The following is a 20,021-nucleotide window of genomic DNA, read 5'->3' on the forward strand; positions in this document are numbered from 1 at the left end:
GGCCATGTCGGAATGGTTCGACCTGCTGAATTTTGGCACGCCCGTAGACCGGTGCGAGGACGCGACACCGCGTAGACACCGGAGCGCGTCTCCGTCGCCTCGGGGGCGCGTGGCATGGCGCGACACGCAGCAAAGCTCGTCGCCCCACGGCGTACCGGACATGCGGCCAGACACGCCGAGCGCAAAAGGCCACGACGAGGGGCCTGCCCCCGATCTGTTTGCGCAGGAGAATGCGCCGCTGCAGGTGAGTCCAAGCACTGTGCGTACCGTGCGTGCGCGGCGCCAGGCGCGACGCGCGCAGGCGCACACGCCGTACGCCTACCCCATGTACACATTCGCACCCGCCACCAAGTCTGCGGCGCCTGAGCGGCGAAAGGCGGCGCCGCCCAAGTCGCCACGGCCATCGACACCACGCATGGCGCGTGTGCATAGCGAGCCTGTGGCCATTTCGCCGTATCAGCCCAAGGATACCCAAGACAAGCCCGACTCGGACGATAGCTTTACGCGTCTGGTCGGCGACGACGATTTCGACGCCGCTGCTGTAGAGGAGCTAGCGCGCCGCGAAGGCTGGTAGCTATATACCTGGAACGACTGTATGATTTTTGAAGAAACGCGTGCGCTCGTCCTCAAACTGGAGCACGACAATGTCTCCACGGCGGTTCCAGTCCGGGTGCGAGAGCGCGTTCCAAATCCGCCGTGTCTCGACGTAGCCGCGGCGGCGCAAAAAGGCGCCGACCGTGTCGCCACCGTCACTTTCACGCATGTCGAGGAGCGACGTGTACAGGACGAGGTGCGACGGCCACGTATGCCGCCAGCCCAGGTCGCTCTGTACATGCTGGGACACGGCGTCGGTCGCGTTAGTAGGCCGCGGCTTGTGAAAGTGGTACTGCCGCATAGGAGGAAACTGGGTATCGACGCGCGCAGGGAAGCGGTCGCGGAGGTAGCGGACGGGATCCGCAAAGAAAAAGTCGGACTGGTCCCAGTACGTGGCGGGGTCCTTGTTGCGTGGCGGGGGACACGCGAGGAACCACGCGCGCCCCACGTCGCCGCTCATCAGTTCACTGTCCATGTCGGTCATCTCGAGGACACGTGCGTGCATGTGGCTCTGCCACGGCGTAGAGTGGCACGGCATGAGGAAGCCAAACGTTGTGCGGTGCGTCGCAATAGCGTGCACGTATTGCACGACCTCGATCTGCCCTTTGGCGTGAAAGGCCGCGAGATAGAGCGTCACCGGGACCTGGGCGAGGAGAAGGAAGCGCAGCGCCCGTGGAAATGCACGCCACGCGGTGCCCCATCCGCCGCTAGGAGGCGCGATCGCGCTCGCAGCAAACAGGTGAAAAATGGGCAGCAGCGGCTGCAAGAAGCGCGCCTCTTTGTGGCTCAGCAGCGAATAGGCGCCGACGGTCCACGCACAGAGGCCCCCGAGCGTGGCCATCGCGCTGGAGCTCGGCTGGTACAGCGCGTTGCTCCAACCCTTTTGCGCCCACGGCATCGCGACAGTGAGGATCAACGGCAGCCCTTGGGATAAGTACCAGTGCCACGGATGCGCGCCGTAAAAGACAGACAAAGATTGCACGACGTTTTCGTAGAAAAAGTTCCACACCGTCACGACACGCTCGCCATAGTACCACGAGTCGAGCGCAATGCCTGCACACAATACTAGCGACCTGGGTCAGCAAGGTAACGTACCCCACGCACGCCGCGTGCGCAACGAGCGCTGCTGTGCGCTTTGGGCCGCCCCACTGCGCTGCGTCCCGCAGCGCCTTTCCCCCAAGGAAAGCCCAGAGCAAGAGGCTTGTCGGACGCAGGAGCACGGCGGCGAATGCCGCAAATACGCCTACGTCAAACACGAGCAGGCTCCCGTGTGCAGCTGCCGCTGGCGTCAAGGGCCAGTACAGCAGCGCGATGCTGCACAGCGCCGCCTCGGTCGAGTTCGAAAAAGGGCGCGTGTACGTGTACGTTCCGTACATGGAAAGCAGGTGCACTATCGCCTGTGTGAGCCACGCTACCTACCCAAGCGTACGCGAGCCCCTCTCCGCCGAGTCGCCGCGCGAGGCGAAAAAACGCAACGTCGCCTGCCGTCGTAATCGCTGCCTGCCACAGTGCCGGTGCCGTGGACTGCATTAGCCAACACACCTACCATCAAGTACGCGCTGCTATCGAGCCCCGTCTCTTTCAGCACCGCGTACAGCGGCACAAAGAGCGCAGGGTGCACGACGCTACGGATCGGCGCCTCGCCGCGCCACTCCCATGTCTGGTACCCGTACCCAAACACGATCCTGTGTGCGATTTCAAGCGTCTGCCAGTACTCGTCCGGCTGAAAAAACGTGCGGCTGGTCGCGAGCGCGCCCAGCGCATGTGCCGCGCCCAGCGCGACCCCCCACGAGAGCATGGCCGGAGGTGCCCGTGCGCACGAGTTGCTGACTAAGCAAATGAACTGCGTGTGCGTCGGGCCTGGCCGCTTGCCTCCGACTGAGCGTGATGGAGGACGGGGCGCGTCTCGCTGAGCTTGCGGCGAAGAAGCTGCAAGTGAACCCCACAGACGCCGAGGATGTCCCAGAGATTGAGAGAGACTCGGAGAACACGAGTGCGGAGCGCACGGGCGATGTGCCTGCGCTGCATGCGTCGGTCCCCGATGCGGCGTTTGCACCGAGCGCGGCCGGCGTCGGTGCGTCGAGCGGTGCGCGGCTGACGATGCCTATGCCGCGTGCGCCTGCCACAGTAGAGGGTGTGACGCCCGGGGGCCTGAGCGCAGCCCCCCCCCAGCCGCCGAACCGCTCGCCGGTCAAGGGCGGGTCGGCGCAGGGCGGCTTTGCTGGTGCGAACGAGCGGACAAAGCAGCTCGCAAACACCAAGTATCCCCCCGGTCTCCAAGCGAAGCTCGCAGCGGTACGTCTTTCCCACTAATCCAGAATGCGCGACGTTCCGCGCATGCGCCGCCCCCCAGCGGCAAGGTAGAGGGGGGTGTGTTGAATGCCGGGCAGAAACTCGATGCCTCGCTGCTGAACCGCACGCCGCGGCCCGGAGCTGCCGGTGCGATACCTGTGCGGCCTGGCGCCGTGCCCGCGCGACCTGCGCGCCCCGGATTGCGCCTGAGCGACATGGGTATTAATCTGAGTGCGAGCGGGACGTGTGCCTCGGCGCAAAAGCCTGGCCTGTCTGCCGGCCGCCCCAAGATGAGTCTCGGCAAGCTGCCTGGTGCGGCGCCTGCGCAGAGCATGGATACACCCTTTGCCAACTTTAGCAAGATTGTGGACCCCTCGGGCCGTCTCAATTTCGACGGAAAAGCGGTGCTGCACGCGTCCGGCGTCGAGTTCCGGAACGGCACCTCGTTCAGCATCAACATGCAGGAGTTGGAGCTGCAGGAGCAGCTTGGATTCGGAAATTATGGTACGGTGAACAAGGTGCGGCACACGCGCACCAAAGTGGATATGGCCATGAAGGAGATCCGCCTTGAGCTCGACCAGGCGAAGCTCAATGCCATCATTATGGAACTGGATATTCTCCACCGTGCCATTGCGCCGCAGATTGTCGAGTTCTACGGCGCGTTCTTTGTGGAGAGCTGTGTATACTACTGCATGGAGTACATGGACGTGGGCAGTCTGGAGAAGCTGTGTGCCGGCCGCAACTGTGCCGTCCCCGAGTCGGTGCTGGCACGCATTGCCTCGTCCACGGTCAAGGGACTGAGTTTTTTGAAAGACGAGCTCCAGATCATCCACCGCGACATCAAGCCGACGAATATTCTGATCAACTCCAAAGGCGAGGTGAAGCTGTGCGATTTTGGCGTCTCGGGCCAGCTCGAAAAGAGTCTCGCCAAGACGAATATCGGCTGCCAGAGCTACATGGCACCTGAGCGCATCAAGGGCGACGGGCGCAACAGCCGCACGACCTACACCACTGCCTCGGATGTATGGTCGCTCGGCCTGACGCTCGTCGAGGTCGCGATGGGCGTGTATCCCTATCCCCCTGAAACCTTTACCAATGTCTTTGCGCAGCTGCAGGCAATCGTTGACGGCGATACACCCACGCTGCCGTACCCGAGCAAGGAACCGATCACGGTCACCTCGCCGGCCGGCGTACGCTCCGACCTGGAGCTAGGCGAGTGCACCTACGGCGACGATTCGCGCGACTTTATTGCGCAGTGCCTCCGCAAAATACCCGAGCAGCGCCCGAGCTACGCGGAGCTGCTCGAGCACCCGTTCCTGCAGCAGGACGAGGCGCGGAAGGACGAAGTGGACATGCGTGAATGGGTCACCGCCGCACTCGAGAAGCAGATCGAGCGCCGTGCTGCGCTAGAGAAAGTACATACGCCTTAGTGCATTTATTTACATATATTTTCCACCGCGCGCATCGTACAGCGGCACGTCGCTCGCCTCAAAGGCCAGGTCAAGCGGGCCCGTGTCCTGGTCGAGATGCGTATCCATCGGTGGGCGTGACTGGATGCGGATCGGGCGGGGGAGCGTGCGGGGGGGCTCGGGGCGCCCGCCGAACGCCTCGTCCATCGCATTGAGCTTCACCGACGCGGCCAGCTTCGCCAGCACGTCGTCAATGTCGCCTTTTTCGGCCGGCGCTCCAAGGGAACTGCGCGGGGTGAGGGGCATCGAGGAGGGCGACCGGCCCAGCGACCGCCGCTCGGGCAGCTCGTGCAGCGCGGGCGGCGCATCGAGCATCTGGACCAGCTCCATCAAATCGTCGTTGGCAGCCGGCGCGCGGGGCTTGGTCAGGGCAAACGCGGCATTGTGGCTCGGCGCGGTGTGCGTAAAGAGCCGCGACGCCCCGGGACTCGCGCTGAGCTGCGAGCGGGGGAGCGAGCCGACACTCTCGCGCGCGGCGCCGCGCTCCATCATGCGCCGGTGCTCGAGGCGCTGCGACCAGCTGCGCGCCGAGCCGGGCGTGTCGTCGCCCGCGCCGCCGAGCGAGCGCGAGTACTCGCGCTGGCGGTAGGACGGCTGCCGCGCGTACCGCTGGATGCGCTGCGGCTGCGCGGCGCCGGACGCGCCTTCGCTGATGCCTTGCAGCGAGCTCGAGGGCGAGGCCTCGGCACGCCGCCGCATGTACAGATCAAAGCCGCCTTGGGGCGGCGTGCGCAGCGACCACAGCGAGCTCGGCGACATGCCGAGCTGCGCGCGTGGCGCCGTGTAGGTCTGAAAGAGCGAGCGGAGCCCTTCGGGCGACGCCTGCTCGGTCGAGATCGAGAGGCGCCGGCGAAGCGGCTGGTTCTGCGGACTGGTGCCTTCTTTCGCCGACCACATGCAGCGCATGAGCGGCGACGGAGAGCCGATGGCCGACTCACTTGGGATGCGCAGCGACGCACGCGCCTCGCCACGCTGCCGCGACGGCGCGGCAAACGCAGGCTCCGTCACGCGGGACGGACTCGTGCCGAGCGTGCGCGAGCGTGCGCGGGTCGACGCGCTCGGCGGCGTGGGCAGCGTTACGTCCTTGCACGCCGCGGCGTTCCCCCGCGTCTCGACGCGCAGCTCGCTGCAGGCTTTGTAGTGCACATGGCAGGCCAGCGTGCCGTTCGGCGTGGCGACGCCTTCGAGCGCCCACGACTTGGCCTCGCCGAGGTCATCGAGGGACGCGTTCGAGTGGACGGCGATCTCAATGTTCAGGCAGTCGACCTCGCCCTTTTGGATCTTGCGGCACAAGGCGTACGCAGGCAGCGCGCGCGCCAGTGCGTACAGTGCGCGAAAGTGCACAATCGCCCGCTTGTACACGGCGGGGAGGCGCACGTCGTGGCGGTCGGGTCTGGTGAGCATCAATACGTACTGCATCGCGATCGTCCAGCGCTCGAGGAGGATCGGCGGCGTGGCGCCGCCGCCCAGTTCCACGGTGCGTGTGCCTGCGGCGCCAGGCGCGCAGCCAACGACGACCTGGTCGGGCGCGAGGCGCGACGTGTGCAGGCGGACGTCTACGACCATCGGTATCGGCGCCTCGCTCATCATGCGCCACGGCCGCAGCGACTCGCGATAGGGGTCGATATCCGCCATGCTGAGCGAGAACTACGTCAGCCACAACACCTACCCATTTGTTGCTCCGCGCGGCGCTTGACGACGTGGCCGTGCGGCTCTCTGCCGCGACCGCCACCGTCTTAGCATAAAAGTGGTAGAGCACCGTATTGAGCTTGGACGCGTGCCCGCCCTCCGCCGCGCTCCCTCGCATCACCGCCATGGGACCGTGCGCCAGGAGCGATAGCGCCACCGCCACGCATTCCCCACACGTCACGTGTTTCTTCCACCATGGCGCGGCGGGTGTGGCAGGCATACGAGGCGTTCCTGCTGTCGAACGCGTCGCAGATCACGGCGGTTGAGTCGTCGCTGCGCAGCATCACCTATATTCTCCCGGGTCGCTTTAAGGATGCAGAGCTGTACGTACCAAAACTGACGCAGTGCGGGCGAAGCGAGTACGTTTTCTTTGCTGACCCAGTCTATGCCGGCGTGCACCTGCTCGGCATGTACCACGACTCGATCCTGTTCAAGATCATCTACTCGCGCCGCCCTGAGCGGGCGAATGCGGCGGTGAAGCGTGCGCGCGACGAGCTGGTCGGCGAGCTGCCGAAACTCTCGCTCCACGCGCGCTACACCAACTTTTGGCGCACGGCGAGCCCGACGTACCGCCGCGCGGCGGTCCTGCTGCTCATCGTCGAGTCGACGCAGCTGCTCATCGAGATGGTCGCGCGCCGCAAGGTCAAGGACCACGCTTGGGACGTCGTCGTGGCCATCGAGACGCTCAAGGCGCTGCTGCGCTTTGCCCTCGTGCGGGCCTCGCAGACCCGCCCGGTGATTGCGCCGCCGCTGCCGCAGCGCGACCTGGACCCGGCACTGCTCGAGCGCCGGCGCGGCGCGCTCGGCGCGACGTGGGTCGGCGAGCGCACCGGCGTCGTGCACCGCTCCATCGCGACGCTCGTGCCGCAAGGCCAGGGACAGGACTCGGACGTGTACGAGTACCTGCTCTCGCACACGCTCACCGAGCAGGACGTGTCGCCCGCCGCGCAGCTCGTGCGCCCGCTCCAGGCGACGGCCGGGCGCGTGGCCGAGTCGCTGTGGATCCTGCGCCCGCTCCTGTACGTGCTTGCGCTGCGCCGCTGGGGCAAGCGTGATGCCAAGCCGTTTGTCTTCTCGCTGTGCCTCGAGATCCTCGCGCGCTCGATGCGCCAGCGCTCGTTCTACACGCACGCCAAGGATGCCGAGGCACTGCCGGTGCCTCCGATGTCCTCGGTGTCGCTCATGCTGTCGATGCTCGGCATTGAAAACTCGTTCCTCGACTGGATCGCAGGCACGCTCTCGCGCCGCGACCCGCGCCGCGCACTCGCAAAGCCGATCAGCACGGTTGAGGGCGACGAATGGAGCGCGCGCGACCGCAGCTTCTGGTGGTACCTGCTCCGGGGGCCGGTGTGGTACAACTACACGCGCCCCAAGATCGAGGGCCTGGTGCGCAGGACCGAAAACCGCCGCATTATCGGCATGGTCGGAAACATCGCGCGCGACTACCTGCCGCTCGTCGACGACTACTATTATTATACAGCCGTATAGACGCCGATGCCCCACATGCCAAAAATCAGGCCACCCGATCATCGGGTGTACCACGATGAACGTGCACAACGAACCGCCGCCGCTGGGCACGACCGACCTGGGCCGCTGGCGCCTGCGTGTCTCGGATGGAGGCAGGCATGTGTGGCACTACCTCGAGACGCAGGAGGAGGCGGATCAGTGGCCGCAGACCATCGAGGACAAGTACTGGCTCGGCCTCGACGTGGTACGTGACGCGACTCACGCAGAATCTGCCGGACCTGCCGCACGCCAAGAGCGCGCAGGAGGCGGCCGAGAACGGTATCGCTTTCTACAGGCACCTGCAGTCGAGCGACGGCCACTTTGCGGGCGAGTACGGCGGGCCAATGTTCCTGCTGCCCGGCCTGATCATCGGCATGTACGTGACCAAGACGCCGATTCCTGCGCCGTGGCGCATCGAGATTGCGCGGTACTTGTGGAATAGGCAGGACCCCGACGATGGGGGCTGGGGCATGTACGTTGCTTTGCTCACGCAGCCACATTGAGGGACACTCGACTGTATTCGGCACCGCGCTGAACTACACGGTGCTGCGCCTGGTCGGCGTCGACGCGGACCACCCCATGATGGTGCGCGCACGCAGCAAGCTGTACCAGCTCGGCGGTGCGACGGCCATTCCCAGCTGGGGCAAGCTGTGGCTCGCGATCCTCAACGTCTACGACTGGGACGGCCTGAACCCCATCCCCCCGGAGCTCTGGCTCTTGCCCGACTTTGTGCCGATCCACCCGTGGCGCTGGTGGATCCACACGCGCATGGTGTACCTGCCGATGGGCTTCTTGTACGGCAAGCGCTTCAAGGCCGACATGGATCCACTGATTGCGTCGCTGCGGGAGGAGCTCTACCCCCAGCCCTACGACGAGATCTACTGGCCGGACCAGCGCAACAACGTCGCAGAGGCGGACCTGTACTCGCCGCACACGCGCGTCGTCGACGCACTCTTCCAGGTGCTCGGCGTGTACGAAAAGTACCACATGCCGTGGGTCCGCAACAAGGGTATCCAGCTCGCCTACCAGCTGATCGTCAAGGAGGACGAGAACACGGGGCACCAGTGCCTCGGGCCGGTGAACAAGATGCTCAACTATATCAGCCGCTGGGTCGTCGAGGGGAGCGACAGCGAGGCGATGCGCCTGCACCGCGAAAAGCTCAAGGACTTTGCGTGGATGAGCGGCGAGGGGCTCATGATGACCGGCACGAACGGCTCGCAGCTCTGGGACACGTCGTTCATCGGGCAGGCGCTCGTTGACTCGGGCCTCGTGACGCGCCCAGAGAACAAGGCGCTTGCGTCGCACATCCTCGCGTGGCTCGACGCGTGCCAGATCCGCGAGAATCCGCGCCACTACCGCAGCGCGTACCGCTTCGCGACCAAGGGGGCGTGGCCGTTCAGCACGCGCGAGCAGGGCTACACGGTGAGCGACTGCACCGCCGAGGGCCTCAAAGGTGTGCTGATGCTCCAGGAAAGCAACGCGTACGTACATACACTGACCCAGTGGCCTCGGGCACCCCGTGAACAAGCAGCGCCTGCACGACACGGTCGACCTCTTGCTCACGATGCAGAACCCGGGCGGAGGCTACGCGAGCTACGAGACGATCAACGGGCCAAGCATCACCGAGTGGCTCAATCCGGCCGAGGTCTTTGGCCGCATCATGGTCGAGTACGCGTATCCGGAGTGCACGACGTCGGTCGTGACGGGCCTGCGCCTCTTTCAGAAGTACGACTCGTACCGCAGCGCCGATATTGAGTACGTTTTGCCGCTAACGCAGCGCAACGGTCAAGGCCGCCGTCGAGTACATCCTGCACGCCCAGCGCAACGACGGGTCGTGGTACGGCTCGTGGGCGATCTGCTTTACCTACGCGGCCATGTTTGCTCTCGAGAGCCTGCGCCACGCGGGCATGACGTGCGAAAACAGCGAGCCAGTGCGCCGCGCATGCGCATTCCTCATCAGCAAGCAACAGGCGGACGGCGGCTGGGGCGAGAGCTACAAGGTAGGTCGACCCACTCACCCAGTCCTGCGAACTCGGCACGTACACCCAGGCACCCAAGTCCCAGGTCGTGCAGACGGCCTGGGCGATCATCGCCCTGCTCCACGCCAACTACCCCGACCAGGCCCCGATCAAGCGCGCAGTGCAGCTGATCATCGACCGCCAGCAGCCCAACGGCTCGTGGAAGCAGGAGCAGATCGAGGGCATTTTCAACCAGTACGTTGTTCTTCTGACCCAGCAACTGTACGCTACCGCACTCACACAGGCGCCATCTCTTACCCGAACTACAAGTTCAGCTTTACAATCTGGGCCCTCGGCAAGGCCGCCCGCGAACTCGACTGGTAGACCGTAGCACGTGCCACCATGCTTGGCGTGCCGAGCCGCCGCGCGACGGCGCTCGTGCGGCGATTGGGGTGTACGCGCACGACACATGGCCTTGCAGAGGCTGCGCGGCAGCTCGCCAATGCACGGCTCGCACAGGCGCCATCCGAGCTCCCGGCCGAAGTGCACCACGAAGCGAGGCAGTATGCACGCTGGCTGCACGACGAAGCGTGCGCACGGCATACCGCGCCGCACGATATCCGTACCGCGCTGCAGGACATGGTCCGGCGCGTCGCACACGGCGAGCCACTCGCCTATGTCATCGGTACGTCGTCGCGCATCTTACATAGGCCACCAGCCATTCGGTCCTCTGTCGATTGCCGTCCGCGCGCCGATCTTGATACCCCGCGCAGAGACAGAAGAGTGGGCGATGCGCCTCGCGGAGCGCGTAGCGCCCCAGCTCGCGCAGAATGGCGCGCGCTTCCGTGTGCTAGACCTGTGCACGGGCTCTGGATGTATCGCCTTGCTGCTGGCGCATACTTGGGCCGGCGCCCAGCGGCCCTTGCGCATTACAGCCGTCGACTGCGATGCGTGTGCAGTGACACTTGCCAAGGAAAATGCGGCATGCAACCGCCTAGACGTGGACGTCGTGCAGGCAGATATGCTCGACGATGCGGCGTGTTCAGCGCTAGGGACGTTTGACGTCGTCGTGTGCAATCCGCCGTACATACGCGGAGATGAGTGGCTGATGCTCCCCTCGTCTGTGCGCGACTACGAGGCGCGTGGCGCATTAGTAGGCCATGCTGCCGACGACGGCCTCGCATATTACCGCCGGCTCGCCGACCTCGCGCGCGCCGGCCTCGTCCAGCGCCCCGGCGGCGTGCTTGCGATGGAAGTCGGTGCAGGCCAGGCTGACGATGTCGTGCGTCTATTTCGTGACTATGGCGAGTGCGAGGTGTGGGACGACTGCTTCGGCCACCGCCGCGTCGTCCTCGTGTCCTTCTGCGCACGGCCGTCCTCCACGCATCACGTGCCGTAAACGGCACGGCGCTCGTTGCTCCTTGGCCTGGGTCGTGACGCGGTCGGAGTGTGTGTCTATCCATAATGGTATGTCGCCCATCTTATACGTGTAGTCTGCGCTCTTCAACTTCCAGTCGCTGCTCCTCGTGATCCTGCTGACGATCTGCACCTGCACATACGTGCGTGCGACCGCGCCGGTATTGATCGACCGCAACAAGAAAGGGTAGGTAGCACGATGTGCGCTAATACAGCTTCCTGGGCGTCTTTTTCAAGGCCGCACGGATAGGTACGTGCATTGACTGACGCAGGCGAGCGCCTCTCTCCTTATTGTTCCATTGCATGCCTCATCATGGCGCTCTATGTCATTACCTAGTGATGTGAGCAGCGGTGCAGAAGCTGTGCAATGCTGCATACTGCATGCTGCTTGTTCCCTGTAACGCCGCATGCCGGCAGCATTACTCGCTACTTCCTCGTAGCCGCCTCTTGTATAGTACCGAGCCGGTCTGCCCTTGTGGAGGTGACGCGTCCCTTCCCACAATGTCGCAGGACTCGAAGCTGCACCGTGCGTGCCTGGACGGTAGGTGGTTTCGTCTGATGCAGGCAATCTCGGCCTTGTGAAACAGTACCTTGCCGAGGATTCGAGCGAGGCGCATCTTAATGAGCGCGATGCCGACGGACGCACGCCGCTGCACTGGGCGGCCTCCGGCAATGACAAGCTGGACATTGTCAAGGCGCTTTTCGCCGCCGGCCCTGTGCACGTCGACGAGCGCGATGGCAGCAGCTGGACGCCCCTGATGATTGCGTCGTCGGCCGGCGCGGACCGTATCGTCGATTTCCTGCTGGAGCAGTACGTGCCTGAGCTGACGCAGTGGCGCCGATCCCAGTGCGAGCAATGTGCGCAAGCTGACCGCGCTGCATTATGCGAGCAGCAAGAACCACCCCGCGATCGTGCGTGCGCTCCTCGAGGCGGGCGCAGATGTGAATGCGCAGGACGGCGCGCTGCAGCGCCCTATGTACGTCGCCGTGCTAACCCAGCCACCGTGCGGCGAGTGCCGGCCACGATGCCGTGATCCGTGCGCTGCTCAACCCCCCCGCGCGCGGCGACGGGTCAGCGGCCGCCAAGACGCGTGTCAAGTACGTTGCGAAACTGACGCAGCCCCGCGGACCGTCTCGGAAATACGCCGCTGCACCTCGCGGTCGAGTCCGGCCACTCGCAGACGGCCGCGATCCTGATCGGCGAGGGCGGCTGCGACCGCAACCGCCCCAATGCCGACGGTATCATTGCCGAGCAGATGGAAGGCGTCGGTGGCCTGGAGCAGAAGCGTCTGCGCGACTTTTTGGTCAACTCTTTTGGTGCACCGTAGTGAGTATATAGGGTATCTAAAACATGCGGCGGCGACGTCCGAGTCCCGCGGCGCCGCTCGAGGAGCCCGGCGGGTAGTGCCCCGGGCGCTCCTGGGTGAGCTTGTAGCGGCGGTACGCCTCGTAGAGGTGGACAGGTTTGATCGCCCCCGTGTCTTTTCGCTCTTCCTGGACTTTGCGCGCTGTGTGAGCAAAAAAAAAGAGAAAATACGTACCCTGCTCGACCATTTCGCCGACAAACACCTTGCCCACACCGCTCGCAGCCATGACAAAGTGCTGGTTGACCGACTGCGAGAGGACGTGGTTGATCAGTTTGCGGACGCTGGCCTTGTTCAGTGTGCCCCTGCGCGAGGCCATGTGGCGCTCGAGCTGGTCCTCGTCCATGACCTGTGACAAAAGGCCCATGTTGCGCTGCTGTGCCGCATAGATCATCTGCTGCCGGCTGAACTCGTCCTCGGCGAGCGAGTCGCCCTCGGCGCCGTCCGACTCGGCGTCTTCGTCGTCATTTTCCATCGGTTCTTCGCGAGCATAGGTCTCGCCGTCGCCCGCGGGTCGCGACTCACTGCGCCGCGACACACTACGCCGCAGCTCTTGACTCGCCTGTCGCCCCTGCGGCGTCTCGCGCGTCTCGACGCGCCGCAGCGGCTCGGGCGTTTCCAGCGGCATGGTGGAGAGTGTCACGTGTCGTCCCGCTGGGGCGAATTGGGCGAATTTGGGCGGCCACCTTCTGACTCCACGATGAGCGGTTCTGAAGTTCTGACGCACCCGAGCATCCGTGACGGCTGGTTCCACGAGATCAGCCCCCAGTGGCCTGGCCAGGCGATGAGCCTGCAGGTTCGCCGCATCCTGCACGCTGAGCAGAGCAAGTACCAGGACGTGCTCGTGTTCGAGTCCGAGACCTACGGCAATGTGCTCGTGCTCGACGGCGCGATCCAGTGCACGGAGCGCGACGAGTTTTCGTACCAGGAGATGATTGCGCACCTTCCGATCAACTCGCACCCCGACCCCAAGCGTGTGCTGATCATTGGCGGTGGTGACGGTGGTGTGCTCCGCGAGGTCGTCAAGCACGACAGCGTGCAGGAGGCCATCCTCTGTGACATTGACGAGGCGGTGCCCCGTGTCTCGACCAAGTACCTCCCCAAGATGGCCGAGGGCCTTACGCACCCCAAGTCGACCGTGATCATCGGCGACGGCTTTGCCTTCCTCAAGGACCCCAAGAACCAGGGCGCGTTTGACGTGATCATCACCGACTCGTCGGACCCCGACGGCCCGGCCGAGGTGCTCTTCCAGCAGCCCTACTTTGAGCTGCTCAAGGGCGCGCTCAAGCCCGGCGGACACATCTCGACCCAGGCCGAGAGCATGTGGGTCCACCTCGAGCTCATCGGCAAGCTCTCCAAGTCGACCAAGCAGCTCTTCCCGGTTGCCGACTACGCCTTCACCACGATTCCCACCTACCCCTGTGGCCAGATCGGCTTTGTGGTCTGCTCGCTCGACGCGAACCGCAACGTGCGTGAGCCGCTGCGCACCGTGCCCAACTGCAGCTACTACAACAACCAGGTGCACCGTGCGGCGTTTGTGCTGCCCGAGTTTACGCGCCGCGTGATTGAGGACGGCGCCGCGGCGCCTGGCCCGGTGGTTGCCACCGGCGACGGCTCCACTCAGGCCAAGCGCGACCCCAAGAAGGTGCTCCTGCTCGGCTCGGGCTACGTCGCGCGCCCTGCGCTCGAGTACCTGCTCCGTGTCCCCGAGTACAGCGTGACGGTGGGCTCGCAGCGCAACGCCGCCTCGCTCTTCCCCGAGCACCCCCGCGTGCAGACTATCTCGGTGAACGTCAACGACAAGGCTGCGCTCGGCGAGGCGATCAAGGGCCACGACCTGGTGATCTCGCTCATCCCCTACATCTACCACGCGGATGTGATCAAGGCCGCGTGCGAGCACAAGGTCGACGTGCTCACCACCTCGTACATCTCGGACGCCATCCGCCAGCTTGAGTCCGAGATCAAGGCCGCGGGCATCACCGTCTTTAACGAGATCGGTCTCGACCCCGGTCTGGACCACCTGTACGCGGTCAAGGCGATCAAGGAGATCCACGACGCCGGCGGCAAGGTCAAGTCCTTCCTGTCCTACTGCGGTGGTCTCCCCGCGCCCGAGGCGGCGACCAACCCCCTGGGCTACAAGTTCTCGTGGTCGTCCCGCGGTGTGCTCCTTGCGCTGCGCAACACGGCCAAGTTCTACCAGGCCCCCTCGCAGGAGGCGCAGGTGGTCAGCGGCCTGGAGCTCATGAAGAGCGCCAAGCCCTACTACATCATGCCTGCCTTTGCGTTTGTCGCCTACCCCAACCGCGACTCGACGCCCTTCCGCGAGTTTTACAACATCCCCGAGGCCGAGACGCTGATCCGCGGCACGCTGCGCTACCAGGGCTTCCCCGAGTTTGTCCTGGCGCTCGTCCGCCTTGGCTTCCTGGACGAGGAGGCGAAGGACTGGCTCGTCGACGGTCTCACCTGGGCGCAGCTCACTGCCAAGCTCGTCGGCGCCTCGGCCACCGACGAGAAGACGCTCGTGGACGGCGTGCGTGCCACGTGCACCTTTGACGACGCGGAGCACGAGCTGCGTGTCCTGCAAGGCTTCCGCTGGCTCGGTCTCTTTGACAACAGCACCAAGGCGACCGTGCACGGCACCCCCGCGCAGCTCAAGGAGAACAAGGGCGGCAACCTGCTCGACACGCTCTGCAAGAACCTCGAGCAGAAGTGTGCCTACGAGCCCGGTGAGCGCGACATGGTCATGCTCCAGCACCGCTTTGGTATCGAGACCAAGGACGGCGAGGAGAAGACGCTCACCTCGACGCTCCTCGACTACGGTGTGCCGAACGGCACGACCTCGATGGCGAAGCTGGTCGGTATGCCGTGCGGTGTGGCCGCGCGCCTCCTGCTCGAGGGCAACCCTGCGCTGAAGCAGGCTGGCATTCTCGCCCCCTACACCTTTGAGATCGCGGAGCCCATCCGCCAGGGTCTGCTCGCCGAAGGCATTGCCCTCGAGGAGCGCTATGTGTAAGGACGCCATAGACCACGTGACTCGACACGAACACAACACGCGTGGCGCGTTTTGAATGGAGGCGTGTACGGCCGGAATCCGCGTCGCGGCGGGCGCCGCTCGTCTCTTTTCGCAGAAAACGATGCGGGAGATTGTGCATCTGCAGACTGGCCAGTGTGGCAATCAAGTGGGCTCCAAGTTCTGGGAGGTGCTCTCGGAGGAGCACGGCATCGATGGCGATGGCAACTATGTCGGTAACTCGCCGCTGCAGCTCGAGCGCATCAACGTGTACTATAACGAGGCGGCGGAAAACAAGTACGTGCCTCGCGCGGTGCTCGTCGATCTCGAGCCCGGCACCATGGACTCGATCCGCTCGAGCAACATTGGTGGCCTTTTCCGCCCCGACAACTTTGTCTTTGGCCAGAGCGGTGCGGGCAACAACTGGGCCAAGGGCCACTACACCGAGGGTGCCGAGCTCGTGGACTCGGTCATGGACGTCGTCCGCAAGGAGGCCGAGAACTGTGACATGCTCCAGGGCTTCCAGATCACCCACTCGCTGGGTGGTGGTACGGGTGCGGGTATGGGCACGCTGCTCATCTCCAAGATCCGCGAAGAGTTCCCCGACCGGATGATGGCGACCTTCTCGGTGATGCCCTCGCCCAAGGTCTCGGACACGGTCGTGGAGCCGTACAACGCTACGCTCTCCGTGCACCAGCTCGTGGAGAACAGCGACGAGACCTTCTGTATCGACAACGAAGCGCTCTACGATATCTGCTTCCGCACGCTGAAGCTCAAGTCGCCGACGTACGACGATCTGAACCAGCTCGTTTCGCTGGTCATGTCGGGTGTTACGACCTGCCTGCGCTTCCCGGGTCAGCTCAACTCGGACCTGCGCAAGCTCGCCGTGAACATGGTGCCCTTCCCGCGCCTGCACTTCTTCATGGTCGGCTTTGCGCCGCTCACGGCCAAGGGCTCGCAGCAGTACCGCGCGGTTTCCGTGTCGGAGCTTACTTCGCAGATGTTTGACGCAAAGAACATGATGGCCGCCTCGGACCCGCGCCAGGGCCGCTACCTGACGGTGGCCGCCTACTTCCGCGGCAAGCTCTCGATGAAGGAGGTCGAGGACCAGATGCAGGCCGTGCAGACCAAGAACTCGTCCTATTTTGTGGAGTGGATCCCGAACAATGTGCAGACCGCGCACTGCGACATTGCGCCGCGCGACCTAAAGATGTCGGTCACCTTTATCGGCAACAACACCGCGATCCAGGACCTGTTCAAGCGTGTCTCGGTGCAGTTCCAGGCCATGTTCCGGCGCAAGGCCTTCTTGCACTGGTACACTGGCGAGGGTATGGACGAGATGGAGTTTACCGAGGCCGAGTCGAACCTCGCAGACCTCATCAGCGAATACCAGCAGTACCAGGACGCGACCGTGGACGACGACTACGAGGAGATCGACGGCTACGAGGGCGAAGAGCAGTACGAGGAGGAGGAGATGTAGTTACCGGTACCGGCCTATTGTTCCATTAGTATTTGTGCGCGTCGCGCCGTGCCGCAGGGGCCGCGCCGCGTTTCGCCTGTCGCACCCTCCTCGGCGCGCCGCCCGTCTGTGCGCCGGCCGGATCCGTGGGGTACCGGGCGAGATTTTTGTAAATATGTCCGGCGCGTGCCGCCAGCTGGGGAACGGTGTAGTCAGCGGCCGTGCATCCGCCGGGCTGCCTCCCACCGAGTCGGTCGTGCATTGGGCGTGGTAGAGCAAAGATGTTCAAGGGCTCCAAAGCGTCTCAGTATGCACACGAGCTTCACAGCGCACGGCTCAAGGGGGCGTCCGCTGGTAAGGATGCGCACGGCGACTTTCTAGAGCTCGTGCGCAAGCTGGTCAAGGCCAGTCCTTCGCATGCGGGTACGTGCTCCTCCGACTGACGCAGCCACCGCACAGATCGCGCAGGATGAGCACGAGGTGCACACGAGCATCGCAAGTTATCTCGAGGAGCAGGGCTTCCGCGACGGCGCGCACGCCAACGACACGCCCGATCGCATCGCTTTCCCCCCGGTCATGGAAGAGGGCCGGGAGCTCACGGAGCGTGTGCGCGGCGCCGTCCAGCGCCTCGCGCAGGCCGAGCAGCAGTCGGAGCTTGCGATCGTCGACGCGACCGCCGCCGTCGCCGTGCGTGCGTACGGCATGTTCATGCTCGGCCTCGACGACGAGGCCGCGGCGCTGGTGCGCATGTCGCGCGTGCTCGACTCGGACCCCCTCGCGGCCGCGGCTGCGGGCCGCACCGTGCAGGAGGAGCACCACGCCGCGCTCGTGATCCTCGCCGCGACGATCAACGGCATTGCGCACGAGCGCATGGCGCTCCAGGGCGACTTTGAGCACGCCAACGCTGCCTTGCAGTCGTACGCGCGCGCCCGGACCGTGCACGAGCAGCTGCGTGGCAGCGCGACGACGCGCGCGGCGCGCACTGCGCCGTTTGTCGACGAGGCCGAACGCTGGGCCGAGACGGCGCTGTACCGCTCGACGCTTCTCACGCTGCGCCTGCACGGCAAGCAGCAAGGCCTCGCGTCGCTCAAGGCGTACCAGGCGAAGGAGGCACGCTGGCCCTCGACATTTCGCATGCCGCAGCGCAACGTGCTGCGGAATCTACAGACGACACTCCTGAACGAGTCGCGCACGGCCAACGGCACGGCCGCGATGCCGAACGGCGCGAGCGCCGCGCGGGTACGCACCGCGTCGACGCGCCGCGTGCACGCTGCGCTCCCGACCAGCGCGCCGTCGACCGCCTGGTCGAGCGAGTTTGTGGCGATCAAGCGCACGGCGACGCGCACGCTCGAGCAGACAACGTCCTTCCCCCGTGCGGACGAGTCGAACGAGAACGCGGAGAAACTCGCCGAACAGCTCGTGCTGAGCTGGCGCCTGGACGGCGCGAAAGGCGAGACGAGTGCCGACGAGGTCGTGGACCTCTTGTATGGCCTCACGCGCATCACCTTTCGCTCGCAGACCATCCTCCGCCTGCTCGTACAGATGCTCGTCACGGCCGAGGCGTACGAAGAGACGACGGCGATTGCCGACAAGTACATGCTCATTGTGGAAAGCACCTGGCAGGCGACGGGCGTGCCGGAAGGCGGCCACGAGATGCGGGGCGGCCGCGGGGTCGACAGCGTGGCCGAATACCTCGACACGATGCTCCTTGCGTCGCACGTCGAGCTCGTCTACCTAAACGACACGCACGCGTCGTACACGCGCGCCGAACGCCTGCTGCGCCTTACCGGCCTCTTGCAGACCGGCGAGCAGGAGGGCTTTTCGGCGGTGCAGGCGTCGCTCCCGACGGTGCACGTCGACAATGCGCAGTCCGCGCGCATCCTGCGTGCGGCCGGCACGGCGGCGTTTGCGCTTGCGCGCGACGCGCCTCCGTCACAGCGGCCCGCACGGCAGTCGGCGGCGATCGCGCAGCTCGCTGACGCCGTCCGCCTCGACGGCCAGGCGGCCGAGTCGCACTATGCGCTTGCCGCGGCCTACGCACAGGCCCAGGGCCTCGCTGCGGCGCTCGCCTCGGCGCGCCACGCGCTTGAGCTCGAGCCGGCGAGCCTGGACGCCTGGCACCTGATTGTCCTGCTCCTCTCTGCGCAGAAAGACTATAGCGGCGCCTTGCACCTCGCCGAAGAGGCGCTTGCGCAGGCCGAGTCGGACGAGGCAGCCGACGCGCATATACCCGCTGCCGGCGCGCCGTCTGCACTCACGCACCTCGCCTCGTACGACTACCCGCCGACGGCGCGCGAGCGCGCTCTGAGCTACCTCCGCCTGCTCATCACGCACAACGTCCTGACCGAGCTTACCGAGGGCGTGCAGTCGGCGCTCGACGGGCAGCGTGAGCTCTTTGAGACGTTCCAGACGCGCCTCGCCTCGGTGCCGCTCGCGGGCCAGCGCCGCGACGTGCCGCTCGCGCCCGCGCCGCACTTTGAGGCGCAGGCGCCGCGCGTGCTCACCGCGACGCCGGCCGAGGCGCGCAAGGCGTACCGCGACCGCGTCGAGCGCGGCCTGCTCCAATCGCTCTGGCTCGTGTCCGCCGCCTCGTTTCGCCGCGCGGGCGATCTCGATCAGGCGCGCGACGCGATCCAGGAGGCCGAGGGCCTCAACTCGCTGCACGCCGACCTCTGGGTCCAGCTCGCGCTGTGGTGCCTCGACGCGCAGAAGCCGGGCGCAGCGGTGACCTGCCTGTACAAGGCGCTCGCGTGCGAGACAGACCATGTGCCTGCGTCGCTGCACCTCGCGCGCCTGCTCCTCCAGCCGGACGCGCTGCACCTGCGTGCGTCGCACGCCGAAACCATTGCCGCGGTCGGCACAGCGCAGCACGGCGCCGAGCTCCTCACGCGGCAGTCGCTCATTGACGAGGGCATGCGCGCCGACCACGAGGCCGAAGCGCGCGTGAGTAGTAGCCTCTCGCTCGGTGCCCGCACTGCGCAGGGCGACGTCCAGAACACGTCGGTCGCGCCCGCGTTTGCATGGAAGTACGACGCGAACCTCGCGCCGCTGAGCGTCGCCGAGGGACTGCTGCGTACTGCGACGCTGTACCGCGCGCACGACGTGCCTGAAGCATGGCACCTGCTTGCACAACTCGCCCAGCACACCAACCGCCCGACAGCGCTCCAGCGCAAGCACCTCGAGCGCGCCCTCGCGCTCGAGCGCCTCCGCCCCCTCCGTCCGTACGCCGCCGCTTTGGCGCTGCCGTAGATCACCTAAGCCTCC

At 65.4% G+C, this 20,021-nt stretch overlaps 12 protein-coding genes across 12 annotated transcripts; 9 read left to right on the top strand and 3 right to left on the bottom strand.

Annotated features, from left to right (window-relative positions):
• Positions 1–4: 4 nt before the first annotated feature.
• Positions 5–574, top strand: MJAP1_001645 (uncharacterized protein; the record flags this gene model as incomplete). The annotated part of the gene is made up of 1 exon (XM_060265597.1): positions 5–574. One exon carries the CDS (start codon positions 5–7, stop codon positions 572–574), a length of 570 nt encoding a protein of 189 aa, XP_060121580.1.
• GPI10 (glycosylphosphatidylinositol anchor biosynthesis) lies at positions 575–2,392 on the bottom strand (the record flags this gene model as incomplete). The annotated part of the gene is made up of 4 exons (XM_060265598.1): positions 575–1,667; positions 1,690–1,991; positions 2,014–2,118; positions 2,141–2,392. 4 exons carry the CDS (start codon positions 2,390–2,392, stop codon positions 575–577), a joined length of 1,752 nt encoding a protein of 583 aa, XP_060121581.1.
• An 89-nt stretch (positions 2,393–2,481) lies between these two features.
• Positions 2,482–4,316, top strand: wis1 (mitogen-activated protein kinase kinase; the record flags this gene model as incomplete). Its single annotated transcript, XM_060265599.1, has 2 exons — positions 2,482–2,889; positions 2,985–4,316. The coding sequence occupies 2 exons, from the start codon at positions 2,482–2,484 to the stop codon at positions 4,314–4,316; spliced, it is 1,740 nt and encodes a 579-aa protein (XP_060121582.1).
• A 9-nt stretch (positions 4,317–4,325) lies between these two features.
• ATG13 (autophagy protein 13) lies at positions 4,326–6,171 on the bottom strand (the record flags this gene model as incomplete). Its single annotated transcript, XM_060265600.1, has 2 exons — positions 4,326–6,002; positions 6,025–6,171. 2 exons carry the CDS (start codon positions 6,169–6,171, stop codon positions 4,326–4,328), a joined length of 1,824 nt encoding a protein of 607 aa, XP_060121583.1.
• Positions 6,172–6,239: 68 nt separating this feature from the next.
• MJAP1_001649 (uncharacterized protein) lies at positions 6,240–7,532 on the top strand (the record flags this gene model as incomplete). Its single annotated transcript, XM_060265601.1, has 3 exons — positions 6,240–6,367; positions 6,390–6,403; positions 6,427–7,532. The coding sequence occupies 3 exons, from the start codon at positions 6,240–6,242 to the stop codon at positions 7,530–7,532; spliced, it is 1,248 nt and encodes a 415-aa protein (XP_060121584.1).
• A 55-nt stretch (positions 7,533–7,587) lies between these two features.
• Positions 7,588–9,892, top strand: ERG7 (lanosterol synthase; the record flags this gene model as incomplete). Its single annotated transcript, XM_060265602.1, has 8 exons — positions 7,588–7,755; positions 7,778–8,022; positions 8,045–9,031; positions 9,054–9,305; positions 9,328–9,550; positions 9,600–9,763; positions 9,786–9,790; positions 9,813–9,892. 8 exons carry the CDS (start codon positions 7,588–7,590, stop codon positions 9,890–9,892), a joined length of 2,124 nt encoding a protein of 707 aa, XP_060121585.1.
• Positions 9,893–9,910: 18 nt separating this feature from the next.
• On the top strand, positions 9,911–11,261 carry MJAP1_001651 (uncharacterized protein; the record flags this gene model as incomplete). The annotated part of the gene is made up of 5 exons (XM_060265603.1): positions 9,911–10,193; positions 10,282–10,790; positions 11,002–11,111; positions 11,140–11,174; positions 11,197–11,261. The coding sequence occupies 5 exons, from the start codon at positions 9,911–9,913 to the stop codon at positions 11,259–11,261; spliced, it is 1,002 nt and encodes a 333-aa protein (XP_060121586.1).
• Positions 11,262–11,425: 164 nt separating this feature from the next.
• Positions 11,426–12,252, top strand: NAS6 (putative ankyrin-repeat protein; the record flags this gene model as incomplete). Its single annotated transcript, XM_060265604.1, has 5 exons — positions 11,426–11,465; positions 11,489–11,735; positions 11,758–11,901; positions 11,924–12,022; positions 12,045–12,252. 5 exons carry the CDS (start codon positions 11,426–11,428, stop codon positions 12,250–12,252), a joined length of 738 nt encoding a protein of 245 aa, XP_060121587.1.
• A 16-nt stretch (positions 12,253–12,268) lies between these two features.
• Positions 12,269–12,916, bottom strand: MJAP1_001653 (uncharacterized protein; the record flags this gene model as incomplete). The annotated part of the gene is made up of 2 exons (XM_060265605.1): positions 12,269–12,432; positions 12,466–12,916. The coding sequence occupies 2 exons, from the start codon at positions 12,914–12,916 to the stop codon at positions 12,269–12,271; spliced, it is 615 nt and encodes a 204-aa protein (XP_060121588.1).
• Positions 12,917–12,988: 72 nt separating this feature from the next.
• On the top strand, positions 12,989–15,301 carry LYS9 (saccharopine dehydrogenase (NADP+, L-glutamate-forming); the record flags this gene model as incomplete). The annotated part of the gene is made up of 1 exon (XM_060265606.1): positions 12,989–15,301. The coding sequence occupies one exon, from the start codon at positions 12,989–12,991 to the stop codon at positions 15,299–15,301; it is 2,313 nt and encodes a 770-aa protein (XP_060121589.1).
• Positions 15,302–15,356: 55 nt separating this feature from the next.
• On the top strand, positions 15,357–16,778 carry TUB2 (Tubulin beta chain (Beta tubulin); the record flags this gene model as incomplete). The annotated part of the gene is made up of 1 exon (XM_060265607.1): positions 15,357–16,778. The coding sequence occupies one exon, from the start codon at positions 15,357–15,359 to the stop codon at positions 16,776–16,778; it is 1,422 nt and encodes a 473-aa protein (XP_060121590.1).
• A 260-nt stretch (positions 16,779–17,038) lies between these two features.
• MJAP1_001656 (uncharacterized protein) lies at positions 17,039–20,006 on the top strand (the record flags this gene model as incomplete). Its single annotated transcript, XM_060265608.1, has 2 exons — positions 17,039–17,180; positions 17,206–20,006. 2 exons carry the CDS (start codon positions 17,039–17,041, stop codon positions 20,004–20,006), a joined length of 2,943 nt encoding a protein of 980 aa, XP_060121591.1.
• Positions 20,007–20,021: the final 15 nt, after the last annotated feature.

Source organism: Malassezia japonica, chromosome 2, assembly GCF_029542785.1.
Source record: "Malassezia japonica chromosome 2, complete sequence".
In the NCBI taxonomy this organism is placed as follows: Eukaryota; Fungi; Basidiomycota; class Malasseziomycetes; order Malasseziales; family Malasseziaceae; genus Malassezia; species Malassezia japonica.